The sequence below is a fragment of the Lagopus muta genome, chromosome 1 (genome assembly GCF_023343835.1).
Source record: "Lagopus muta isolate bLagMut1 chromosome 1, bLagMut1 primary, whole genome shotgun sequence".
Lineage (NCBI taxonomy): Eukaryota > Metazoa > Chordata > Aves > Galliformes > Phasianidae > Lagopus > Lagopus muta.
The window spans coordinates 33,059,442-33,071,240 of record NC_064433.1 but is presented as its reverse complement, the minus strand read 5'-3'; the positions used below and the strand labels follow the sequence as shown (position 1 = coordinate 33,071,240).

Below are 11,799 nucleotides of genomic sequence, written 5' to 3'. Positions count from 1 at the left end.
ACCGCGCCGCGCCGCGGGCCAATGGGAGGGCGGGACGGCGGCGGGCGGTGCCGCAGCGGGCGGGTGACGTGAAGCAGCCGCGCGTGCGGCCTTTCCTTTCCTGCGGGCGGCGGCGGCGGCAGCATGAAGGCGTCGGGCACCGTGAGTGAGGGCTGCGGAGCGCTCTGACTGCGTCCGTGTCTTGCGGCGGGCCTGAGGCCGGCCCCAGGCGTTGGGAGTGCGGCTGTGCGGGCTTGTGGTGCTCGAGAGCGATCTCCGCGCTCCTGAGTGGGCCCCGCTCGGCCGCGCATGGAGGCGAGCGGCCAACATGGCGGCGGCGCTCCGGCACGACGCGTGAGGGGGGGCCGCCATAGGCCGGGCCGGCGGGCGGCGCTGCCGGCCTTCCGGAGCTCGGCTTCTTCTCGGGCGCCGGGAGGCCCGGCTCGGTGCGGCTGCTCGCCTCCGGGACCTCTGTCCTCCGCCTCTCGCCGAGGTGTCCGTCCCGGGGAGTCGTTTCGCAGCCTCCGCATCGCGACTCACGCCGCTGTCTTTCCCTGCAGCTGCGGGAGTACAAGGTGGTCGGGCGCTGTCTGCCCACGCCGAAATGCAGGACTCCTCCGCTTTACCGGATGCGGATCTTCGCTCCCAACCACGTTGTCGCCAAGTCCCGTTTCTGGTATTTCGTGTCTCAGCTGAAGAAGATGAAGAAGTCTTCTGGAGAGATTGTGTACTGTGGCCAGGTGGGGGATGACATACCCGGTAATCTGGGCGATTTCGAAGGGAATTCCTGCTGGTATATATAGGATAAAGTTACACAAAGCACTGCTGCTAGGAGTGAAAATAAGCTCAGTTTACCTTTTTGTTGCTGTCAAGTGAACCAACGCATTCCTCTTTTCCAAATGGCAGTATATATCCAGGGAGCTTAGGAAACAACAAATGGTCAAAAAAAAAAACAAGATTAACTTGCTGTGATGACTTAAGTCATTACTGTACTCTGCTGTTTTCAGGGTCTAGCGTTCATTATTTGGGCTTATACTTCTTAAGAGTTATGTGGATATTCATAATTCTTGGAGAGTATATGCTTACCAATCTGTTTATAGGATGTCCTTTTCCATTTATTTTCATAGTGATGTAAAGTTGAATTTCAGTATTTTCGCCAAAAATTATCAGTTTGAATGCAGCTATGTTGTTGTGGGAGAAGAGACAAAATCTTTTTTCACTAAAACTGTCCACAGTGCTTTCATTAGAGCTTCAGTGTAGTTAAACTAAAATACTGATGACGTATTTAACTTCTTTTGTCCCTTTCTCTAATTCCAGGTGTATGAGAAGACCCCTCTGCGGGTAAAAAATTTTGGTATTTGGCTGCGCTACGATTCTCGTAGTGGAACTCACAACATGTACAGAGAGTACAGGGATTTGACCACTGCTGGTGCTGTCACTCAGTGCTGTAAGTTTGTAATTGTTCAAGGTAGAACGTGTATATAAACATAAGCTTAAATCTTAAACTGAGCATAAAGTGTGGGTAAGAATGCTGTCTTAAACTACGAGAAACAAAATTAAACTGTAGGAAATGAAATCAGGAAGCTGCTGGAGAGGTCTGCAGGTGTGATCTCACACTCATAGTATGTTTTTTCTAGATAAAGATATTCCCTTTAGATCACTATGTAACATTGAGTAACTGTGGTAACGAGTTTTGCTCTGTAGGCTGAGTTTCTTAGTCTTTGAGGTGCTCTAGATGTTTACTGTATATAATGTTTCAGAACGGCCTTGTTGAGGGAATGTTTCAGATTAGATCATCTCAACTTCTGTTATGGGAAGTACTTGAGGGGTACACCATTTGTATGGCTGACTCTGTTGATAGTTGAATTTGGAACTGTAGGAAATGCACACAAAAACCCAAAGAATGTTGTTCTTTGTAATGATGTTCTTGTCGTGTGTGCAAATATTACATGGATCTTGTCGCCTTTCCAGAGCTGAGGTGCTCTTGAAAGTGAAACTTGAGGTTCTACATTAACTTAATAGGATACTTTCTGTTAATTAATGTACTGAAAGATTGCTTAGGAGGCCTCAGAACTCAAGTTTGCCATAATGCAATGATTGATAGTTAAGTATCTAGTCTGAATAATTTAGGAATTTTAAGAACGTTTTTCCATTAATAATACTTCAGTGTTGATTCTGAATCAACACGCTTGTTTTAAAAAGGTAAATCCCATCTTGATTATTTCTGCAAGCGCATATCTTGAAATCAGGCAAGAGTAAGATGGCATTCTTTTGGAGACATTGAGTTATGAGTTCTCTCGTTGCAGACCGTGATATGGGAGCCCGTCATCGTGCCCGTGCTCACTCCATTCAGATAATGAAAGTTGAGCAGATTGCTGCTAGCAAGTGCCGTAGGCCAGCAGTCAAGCAGTTCCATGTGAGTAAAACTGCAGTGCCTGCTGGGTCCCAGTCTGGTAGAGGGCTGGAGGGAGGGAGCTGTGTCTGGTACAGGTTTGCTTTGCAGGCAAGAGTGTGGAGGGGGAACCAAACTTGCACTCATAGCTTCACAGATATTTTACTTTGTGATAAAGTTCCTTTTGTTAAAGTCAGAATATAACGTGTATTACATTACAACAAATGTGCCTTTCACAGACTTCTTGTTCAAAAACAATTGCAGACCTTGTGTGTCTTTTCAGTATTGTGAAGTGTAAAGCAGTAGTGATGTAGTATCTCAACACAAATATTTTCCTTGCAGGATTCTAAAATCAAGTTCCCTCTGCCACACAGAGTTCTGCGTCGTCAGCACAAACCACGTTTCACCACCAAGAGACCAAATACTTTCTTCTAAGTACGAAAATGTGCTGTCTACTCAGTGTAATAAAGGTCTATTTGAACCTTTCATTCCAGGTTTCTTTGTAAACTCTGTCTCAAATACCCAGGAAGCCCCTGTTCATATCCTGTTTTCTGTATGTTATTTGCAGCCTAGTTGAAGAGTGTAGTAGAAATACTGGCCACAGGCAGCTGGGAACCTTGCTGCTCTGGGACGGCAGCAGGGGAGCTCTGGAGCTCAGTGCAGAGAGAAGTGGCTGCTAATTTCAGCAGGAGGTGGGTAGGACAGAGCTCTTGATGTTCCCCAGGAGCTGGAACAGGCAATGCTGTCACGGCAGCCCCCTTTCTGCGGGCTTGTGTGTCACAGCTCTGCTGCGTGCTGTACTCATCTTTCCAATCTGTTCAAGGAGTTGATCTGTCCAAAGCTTAAATTAGTCCTCCTTGTCAGTGGGTTGAGCAATTGAGGATCCCTAAAATGGCTGCAGAGATGTCAGGTGGGATTGGAAGCTGCAAAAGCCACGGCTTACATGGGAGATCATGTAGGAGGGGTGCATTAGGGTCCAAGCTAACGTTGCCCAGAAGCCCTTGCGTTTGGACGCTTAATGGAGAAAACAGTGGAGCATGAAAGCGGCCTTCTGATTTAAACCAGAGAAAACAATTCAGGAGCGGAGAGCCCGTGCTCTGCGCGCCCCTATTCTCTTGCAGCGTGGCGCGGATGGCCAGCGCCTTACGCAGAGGAGCAGCCCCTCCCGGCATGCCCTGCGCCCACCTGTGCCCGCGCGCCGCATGACGGGGAGGGCCGTCGCACCTCACGTGACCGCGACCCTCCCGCCCGTCTCTCCCCGCATCACGTGACGAGGACTTCCGGGAGCTGCGGCGCGAGTGGGGCTCCTCGTTCGGCTGGGAGCGGAACCCGGAAGCGGCGGCGGCATGGGGGAGTCGATCCCGCTGGGCGCACCCGTGCCGGTGGAGCAGGCGGTGCTGGAGACTTTCTTCTCCCACCTGGGCATCTTCTCGTACGATAAGGCCAAGGACAACGTGGAGAAGGAACGTGAGGCCAACAAGAGCGCGGGGGCCAGCTGGCTGGCCCTGCTGGCCGGGCTGGCGCACCTGGCCGCCGCCGAGAAGGCCTACCACAGCATGACCTTCCTGGGCCAGAAGCTAGGTATCGCCGTCCTGGGGCCCCCACACGGTCCCGGCGGGCCGCCGCGTTGCTCCGGGTCCCGCCGTGGCGGGGTGGGGGGAAGCGGGCGGGCTCGCGGGAAGCGCAGGAGTGCAGCGCGTGAGTCGAACGCGAGCACTGGGTCCGCGCCCTCCGTGCGCTCTGACGTTCGCGTTACCCCGAAGCACGTCTTGCGGCTGGCACAGCCAGTCCTTCCGAAACTGTGCCGGGGAATAAGCAGCCTGGCTACGGTTCCCGAGCTGTAGCCAGCTCTGTTTCCGGGTGGGTGTGCTCTTGTCTGAGATTCTGGCAAAGGTGAGCTCAGTGGGGTTGCCAAGAGCTTCTGTCACGTTATGGTTCCAGGCCCTAAAACTAGAACAGTGTGTGTGTCAGAACGTGAGTACTCAGGGCTGGAGATTGCCTCCTGAAAGTTGTTATTCATGTAGATGCTGCAGGATCTCAGGAAACCTTGGCTACAATCTTAGCTGCTTCTCTGAATACAGAAAACTAACTCATGCAGGACAAGCCATCATCATGCTGTCCTCTGGGCAGAACTCCTTGTTTTCTCTTTGGACTGCAGACTGGCATGGAAATTGAATCAAGGGATGCAAGTCTGCTGCATAATGCAGTAAAACAACAAGAAAGTTCTGCTATGGTGTTTATGTTGAAGTGGTGACTTTAAACTATTTTATAGGAAGAATTTTACGGAGGGAAAAAGCCTACTGTAAAGCAGACTTCTAAAAGTTTGTTTGGTTCTTGCAGAAAGAGCAAAATTGACAACATAAGGGACGTGCATAGTTTTATTTGCTTGCATACTTCAAGTACAGCAGCAATGGGTGACTGTTCCCCTGCCCTGATCCAGGGACAGCTCTTGGCTTGGAGCTATTTTTCCATGATAACCAATTCTATGCTTTTCTGCTACAAATTGCTAATGAAACTTTTGAATGTTATGTGTGTAAAATAGATGTGGAAACGACTATATACCGCTATGAAAGTTATAAGCAGCTTCAAAATGGAACCTGAAGTCTCTTTAAAAAAAAAAAAAAAAATGTTCTGCAGGTTCATTCTTTGTGATCCTTGCTCTGCTGCAGCTCATAAGTGCCACAGCAGCACATAAAGCCATCTGGAAATGGAAATGAAATAAGAATAGTAGTTTTGTACAGTCTTTTGGGAACATCAATGAGGAATATCCTTTGTCTGTATCCCTGGTGGTAGTGGGGTTGGAACTAGCTAATCTTTAAGGTCCCTTCCAGCCCAAACCTTTTCACAATTACTTTTTAAAAAATTATTTATTTTAAAATAATCATAATGTCAAACAAGTGGAGGGAAGCATTGATTTTCTTTTTTCTCAGTTTAATTATGAATTAGCCTGCACTGTGGTCCCACTGAGATAAACTGCAGTTGTTTTCTCTTTGAGTTCAGGTTGATGTTAAGATAGGGTAGGAACTGGAAACACTTGGTTTGTACACGTAAATATCACGTTTCCCATGTAAAGGCTGCTGTCCAAGTCTGCGTGTTCTGTCGTTGAGGAGGTGTTATTAAGGGAATTCTCCATTAAAGTTTTGGAGTTATTAACAGCAGCTGAGCCTATTAAAACCTCATGTTGACTCATGACCTCCACAGATAACAGTGTATCATAGTAGCAGAGTTAACTAAACCCTTGTTAAAAAGCCCATAGTGCAGCTAACACAGGTGTGAAGAATTTGAAGACATTTTGCAACAGTAGTTGGCTGCTATGAAATAAGAATTGGGGCAGGCAAGACTTGCATCAGATTACACAAAGTGCTTCTGTGTGCAATTCATACCTGCAAAATAATAGGCTGAAACTGATTTCTTGATGAAAAACCCATAGGAACACCTGGGGAGAAACAAACGTGGTTTTGTTTTCCAGTATTGCTGTCTATCTTTCCTCTCCCTGGAATTTGGTAATACCTCCATATTTATCTGAACAGGTGGTCAGTCATTCTTCAGCCGAAAGGACTCCATCCGAACCATCTACACATCCCTGCATAATGAGCTGAAGAAGGTGGTGGCGACGGGTCGCAATGCACTAGGAGGAACAGCTCCTCACTTGGAAGAGCTGCTTTCTCACCTGTCTGAACAGCTCTGTTTTTTTGTTCAGGCTCGGATGGAAATTGCTGACTTCTATGAAAAAATGTACACGCTCAGCACCCAAAAGTTCATTAACTCTGAGGAACTGGTAAACATTTTGGAATCCATCTTAAAGAAATATAGCTCAAGGTCAGTGCTTATTTGCTGGCAGTAAGTACTCGGGCATATGATCTGTAATAAATTATATTATGGCTGAAAGCCTAAAGATTTTGCTGTCTTTTGATTGCTGAGGAGTTCCTTACATGAATTCATGCATGAAGTGAATGTTGGTGAGCAATGACCACCCGTGAGCTGAGAGCTCAAAGTAAGGCTTATCAGAAAAACTCAGAAAATTCTATTCATTACTTTACAGGAGCCATCTTCTCTATTCCTTAATTCATACTCAGCAGAGAGCAATGAATGAGTGCCAGAATTCTGTTCTTACGTCCATTGCTGTGCTTGTAGGGTAAACAAGGACTTAATTCAATATGGACTTGAGTGAAAAGGGCTCGAGGCCTGGAGCACCTCTCCTATGAGGAAAGATTGAGGGAATTGGGATTGTTTAGCTTGGAGAAGAGAAGGCTCCAGGGAGACCTCATTGTGGCCTTCCAGTACTTGGAGGGAGCTTATAAGCATGGAGGGCAACTGCTGTTTACAAGGGTGGATAGTGATAGGACAAGGGGGATGGTTTTAAACTGAGACAGGGGGGGTTTAGGTTAGATGTTAGGAGGAAGTTTTTCACCCAGAGGGTGGTGACGCACTGGAACAGGTTGCCCAAGGAGGTTGTGGATGCCCCGTCCCTGGAGGCATTCAAGGCCAGGCTGGATGTGGCTCTGGGCAGCCTGGTCTGGTGGTTGGTGACCCTGCACACAGCAGGGGGTTGAAATGCAATGATCATTGTGGTCCTTTTCAACCCAGGCCATTCTGTGACTCTATGAAATTGGTTTAGGAATAGAACAAATATTTGTGTACTAATTTTAGTTTTAAACTTAGAATTGAGCCAACACATTCTAAAGCCCTGCGTTAGTTTGTGCCTGTATCTGAGTAAATTTCAGATTAATTTCACAATATTGTTGGCTTTTAATATAGACTATTATTGTTTCTGATGCTCCTGGAAGGGTTTTATGGTGTTCTGTTATCACTTCTTTTGAGAGCTACTGGAGTTAGCAGGAGGAGCACAAAGTCTTTGGTGATCTTGCCTTTCTTATATTAAGATCTCTAAGTCACTCTTGGTTGAGTATTTCACAGCTAAAACGTGATCTGTGCAAGTGGTGGCAGTTTAAAAAGAAAAGAAATTTTGAGTAACTTGACAGCAGGCAAAAATGTCTGTAAAAATGCTTTTATTTTAAAAGCCAAACAAGGTAGCTGTTTTAGGAAGATAGTTTTCAAGTGCAGTTGGGTTCTTTTTAATCTTTGTTAGTGAAATAGCATCTAAGAAGACATTTGGGTGAAATATTGTGAGGTTTTTTTATAGTTAAGATTTTTTAAATGTACAATAAAAAAAATTCAGTGCTGCTGACAGTGTTTCTAAAATTCCAAACCTGAGCACTGCAGCTGACTGCCCTTGCTTTTGTTAATAATTTTAAGGAAATTGTTGTGTAACATTGTTATTTGGAAGTCTGATTTATATGATCTTACTAGTAATTTTTGGCAGTTCTTGGTTTGTAAACCCTTACAGTCTCAGGCTTGTTTGTCCAATGAAACCTAAAACGATGGAGACGTTCTGAGATGCTACTAGAGCTGTGTGGGTAGCTTGGTTCTCCCCAGTGTTGTACAGGATATTTCTGAAACAAAGTCCATCCTTTATTCTTTCTTTTAGTTGTGTTGTATCTCAGAGCAGTTTCTGAGGGCTGCTACATGACGTGTGTTTGCCATGCAGCATTTCTCTGTTGACTCTCTCAAGTGAAAGGTCAGATAAACTCACCCTGATGCTGTCTGTTCCCTCTGGGAATATATCCTCACTTATAGGTGCACCATTTTATCAACACTTCTAAGCCAAACGGGGCATCTGTTTTCCAGCAGGTTCTGGCCTTGGTTTCTTTCCTTTACATCTGAAAATCATAAATCTCTGAACAATTGGAAGCTATTTTGTTAGTGCTTATTCCTGGCTTGTGAACAGCCAGTAGAAGACATTTTCCTCTGTGTTTTCTGTAAAATACAGCTGGAAAATCACCATTGCCTGAACTTTTTGAACTTTTTTTTGTGGGGTGAAGGAGGCAGTGTATGGGAAGAGAATGTTTATGTTTTTAATTGGAGAAAGTAAAACAGCCTCAGGTCTATAAAAGCTTAATATATAATCAATAAGTAATCCACTTTGATGTAATTATTCTTGTGTCTTGTGGCTTGCATCTAGTCAGTGTTTTGTAGCTTTGTATGCATCTGTGATCTAGAGAAGGAAATTAAGAAGTTGAAGAAAAAATGTCGTCTTTGTAGTCTGGAGAACAGAACCATCATCCCTGTGCTCTCATGAATGACTGGGGGGGGAGGAATAGACTGATCTACCACATTCATCATTTAATTGTTTTTAATAAATTTGAACTTATGTCTTAGAAGCAAATCCTTTCAAAAGTGTGCATTGTGGCTGTCAAGAAAAAAGGGGACCCTTGAAATATGATAAGGCTATGAGACAATTTTTACAGGCTGAAGCATTGATATTTTGGCAGCAAACTGAGTGGAAAGTCAAAGAAAAAGCAGTGAAGAGGAAGAGGGAGAAAATCTTAACATTCTTATCCATTCTTTTGGTCTACAACAAAATGAAATGTTTTGGTTTTGAACCCAGTGTTTCCAAAATTGATTCTGTGGATTGTGACTGGAGAGTTCAGGGAGATAATGAGTGGAGCTGCTTTCACCTTGTCTGTTGATCACTTATTAAAGGTGTGAAGAATTCAGTGTAAACTTGTTTGCTTTAAAGTAGTATCAAGGATCAACCCAGGATGTTGGAAGTGAGGGCATCAATCTGTATTGATTTCAGTCAAGTCTTGTCTTTGAAGTGCTGGTTGCTCTTGGCTGGTGATCTCTTTAAGAGGTCACCTAAATGCATGTTATGGGAATACACTTATTAAAAAGGCTGCTTGTCTTAGCTGAAGTTCTGTCTTTCAGAAGTTGAGTATTTACCTACTGCAACTGGAGCAGTTCTGCACAATTTGAATTAAAGTGTATTTATCTCCAGTGTTACAAATCTATGAGTTTGAGTGATGAGGGGAAGGAAGTAGACTGGTTCTGAGTGAGGTTTTTTGTTGTGGGGTGGTTTGGCTTGTTTTTTTTTTTTTCCCCTCTGTGAAGTTAAGATAAAATAGAGAAAAGCTGGGAGGAAAAGGGAAAGCTGTAAAATGGCTCTATTAAAACTCCATTTCACTGAGACTTGTCCTAATGGTACAATCACTCTAATGAATAAGATGTGCATTGGCACTTCTACCTTATGAATGAGATTTTCATAGCATCTGTTAAACTGAGAGCTGGTCTTGCCCTGAATTCTTAGAGGGGGAGATGTGCTGACAGTTAGAGAATCTTTTACTGTGAAAGTATGAGATTCTACTGAATATTTTTCCTCTTCATTGTTCCTGGCACACCAACATTCAAATTTGAGACTGGGTTCAACAGTAAATACAGTTAATTGTGGTTCTACTGATTTATTTCCCATCACAGTTTTATTGTTTTATTGTAAATTGAAAAGGAAAGAAAACAAGCTCAGGTTGGTTTCCTCATAGCTTCCCTACATGAGCAATGAATTTATAACATAACTTTATTTAAACTTAATATCTTAGTACTATTTGACAGCTAATAAGACATATTACCACCAGAAGAGATTTAAAATTGAAACAAAACCACTTGAATTTAAAGAGGAATGGTTCTGTAATAGCTTGTGAATCAATATAGGCTGATGTAGGTATGCTGTACATTCATTAAAATGTTTGTCCTAGTTATGCTAAGTAGGAATTCTTAAATTAACAAGATAACTTGTTGGCTTACGCTTCAGCCTGCCTTGATGTGTTGTGTTCTGTCTGTGAATTGAGAAGCACTAGCTGATAACTTCACTGTTGTCTGTAGAGTTTCTCATGTCTTGAACAATGTTGTGTTTTCTAGATTTCATCATCCAATCCTCAGTCCTCTTGAAAGCAGTTTCCAGCTGGAAGTAGATGTGCTTGCGCATCTCTTAAAGGCTCAGGCTCAGATCTCAGAGTGGAAATTCCTTCCATCCTTGGTCAACTTGCACAGTGCTCACACAAAGCTACAGACTTGGGGCCAGATATTTGAAAAACAACGAGAGACCAAGAAGCATCTGTTTGGGGGGCAGTCCCAGAAAGCCGTACAACCTCCTCACCTCTTCCTCTGGCTGGTGAAACTCAAAAACATTCTCCTTGCCAAGTTTAGCTTCTACTTTCACGAGGCCCTTAGCCGACAAACGACCGCGTCTGAAATGAAAACTCTGACTGCTAAAACAAATCCTGATTACTTTGGGAAAATCTCCAGTTTTATTCGGAAATACGACGCTGTCAATGTTTCCTTAATCTTTGACAATCGTGGGTCGGAGAGTTTTCAAGGACACGGTTATCACCATCCCCACTCTTACAGGGAAGCTCCCAAAGGAGTGGATCAGTATCCTGCAGTGGTGTCTCTGCCCAGTGACAGGCCTGTTATGCACTGGCCCAATGTAATCATGATTATGACTGACAGAACCTCTGACCTCAACAGTTTGGAGAAAGTTGTTCACTTCTACGATGACAAAGTCCAAAGCACGTATTTTCTGACTCGCCCTGAACCTCATTTCACCATTGTAGTTATTTTTGAGTCCAAGAAGTCAGAAAGGGATTCTCACTTTATTTCTTTTCTCAATGAAATTTCACATTCCCTTAAGAATTCCAAAGCTTTTGCAAGTTTGAAGCCTGGATCCAAAGGGTAAAACACGTAACACAAATTGTCAAGGCAGACTGTCAGCCTTGGGGTAACTGCAGCTTCCAGGATTACATAAACTCGCGATTATCGTCGTCTAATTAAAAAGGAACCATTATTTTTAATGATATAAGTTCAATTAAAAAAAAAATACAGCTAACTGACTCTTGGGGAAAAAAAATATTTTTGGCAGTATTCAGTGAGATAACTTAACTGTGGGGTGCTAAATGGCAGTGGTGAGAGTTTTTTTGAGTGTGTGTGTGTGTGTGGTTTCCAATTTGCAGTATGATTTATTTTTTCAGTCCACAACTTAGTTGCCTGTATAACAAAGGAATATATGCACTTTATTATAGTCTGATCTATAGAGATTACTGAAAATGTGATGAGGGTGGAAAATGTGTATTTTCTGAAAACCAAAAAAACTGTCTGACAGGAATTACTTCTGGGAACTGTACACTGGTGGAAGGGAATATTGAAATGTGTGAATCTGCAAGAGCACGTTTTCAATAAATAAGATACATCAATCACAAAGGAACTCGCTAATTAAAACACTTTAAAAACAGTTGAGAACTGATACTGTCTGTTAAGCAACAGTTTATTCCAAACAAGCTCTGAAGCATAAAGCTGCTTCAGAACACAGGCTCAATCAAATAAAGCTGAAGCGTGTTTTGGGAGTAGAGCGTGCCCTGCAGTGATGAGACCCTGTGTGTATCTGGCTCCAACTGAAGCTGAAGGAGTTTGAGCAGGTGGTTTAGATTGGAATGGTTCCACAGAAAAGCAGCAAAGCTCTTTCAAGTTGTGCTTTTGTTCAGCTACACGTTAAAAAAGCGTGCAGGAGGAAATACCCTTTGTGAGTTATTTTACAATTT

General features: G+C 43.9%; 2 protein-coding genes and 1 non-coding gene across 5 annotated transcripts; all 3 read left to right on the top strand.

Moving 5' to 3' along the window:
- The first annotated feature begins 19 nt into the window (after nucleotides 1-19).
- RPL18A (ribosomal protein L18a) lies at nucleotides 20-2,859 on the top strand. Its single transcript, XM_048956861.1, has 5 exons — nucleotides 20-141; nucleotides 540-719; nucleotides 1,297-1,426; nucleotides 2,286-2,395; nucleotides 2,714-2,859. The coding sequence occupies exons 1-5, from the start codon at nucleotides 124-126 to the stop codon at nucleotides 2,804-2,806; spliced, it is 531 nt and encodes a 176-aa protein (XP_048812818.1). The 5' UTR covers nucleotides 20-123; the 3' UTR covers nucleotides 2,807-2,859.
- On the top strand, nucleotides 1,861-1,992 carry LOC125688515 (small nucleolar RNA SNORA68). The gene has a single exon (XR_007374773.1). It is a non-coding gene; the product is annotated as a small nucleolar RNA SNORA68 (small nucleolar RNA).
- A 772-nt stretch (nucleotides 2,860-3,631) lies between the features above and the next one.
- On the top strand, nucleotides 3,632-11,443 carry KICS2 (KICSTOR subunit 2). 3 transcript variants are annotated; one of them, XM_048967921.1, is made up of 4 exons: nucleotides 3,632-3,952; nucleotides 5,902-5,975; nucleotides 6,072-6,190; nucleotides 10,124-11,443. In XM_048967921.1, the coding sequence occupies exons 1-4, from the start codon at nucleotides 3,718-3,720 to the stop codon at nucleotides 10,938-10,940; spliced, it is 1,245 nt and encodes a 414-aa protein (XP_048823878.1). In that variant the 5' UTR covers nucleotides 3,632-3,717; the 3' UTR covers nucleotides 10,941-11,443. The 3 variants fall into 3 exon arrangements, with proteins under 3 accessions (XP_048823878.1, XP_048823869.1, XP_048823858.1); XM_048967912.1 differs by having other exon boundaries at nucleotides 6,054-6,190; XM_048967901.1 differs by having other exon boundaries at nucleotides 5,902-6,190.
- The last annotated feature ends 356 nt before the right edge of the window (nucleotides 11,444-11,799 follow it).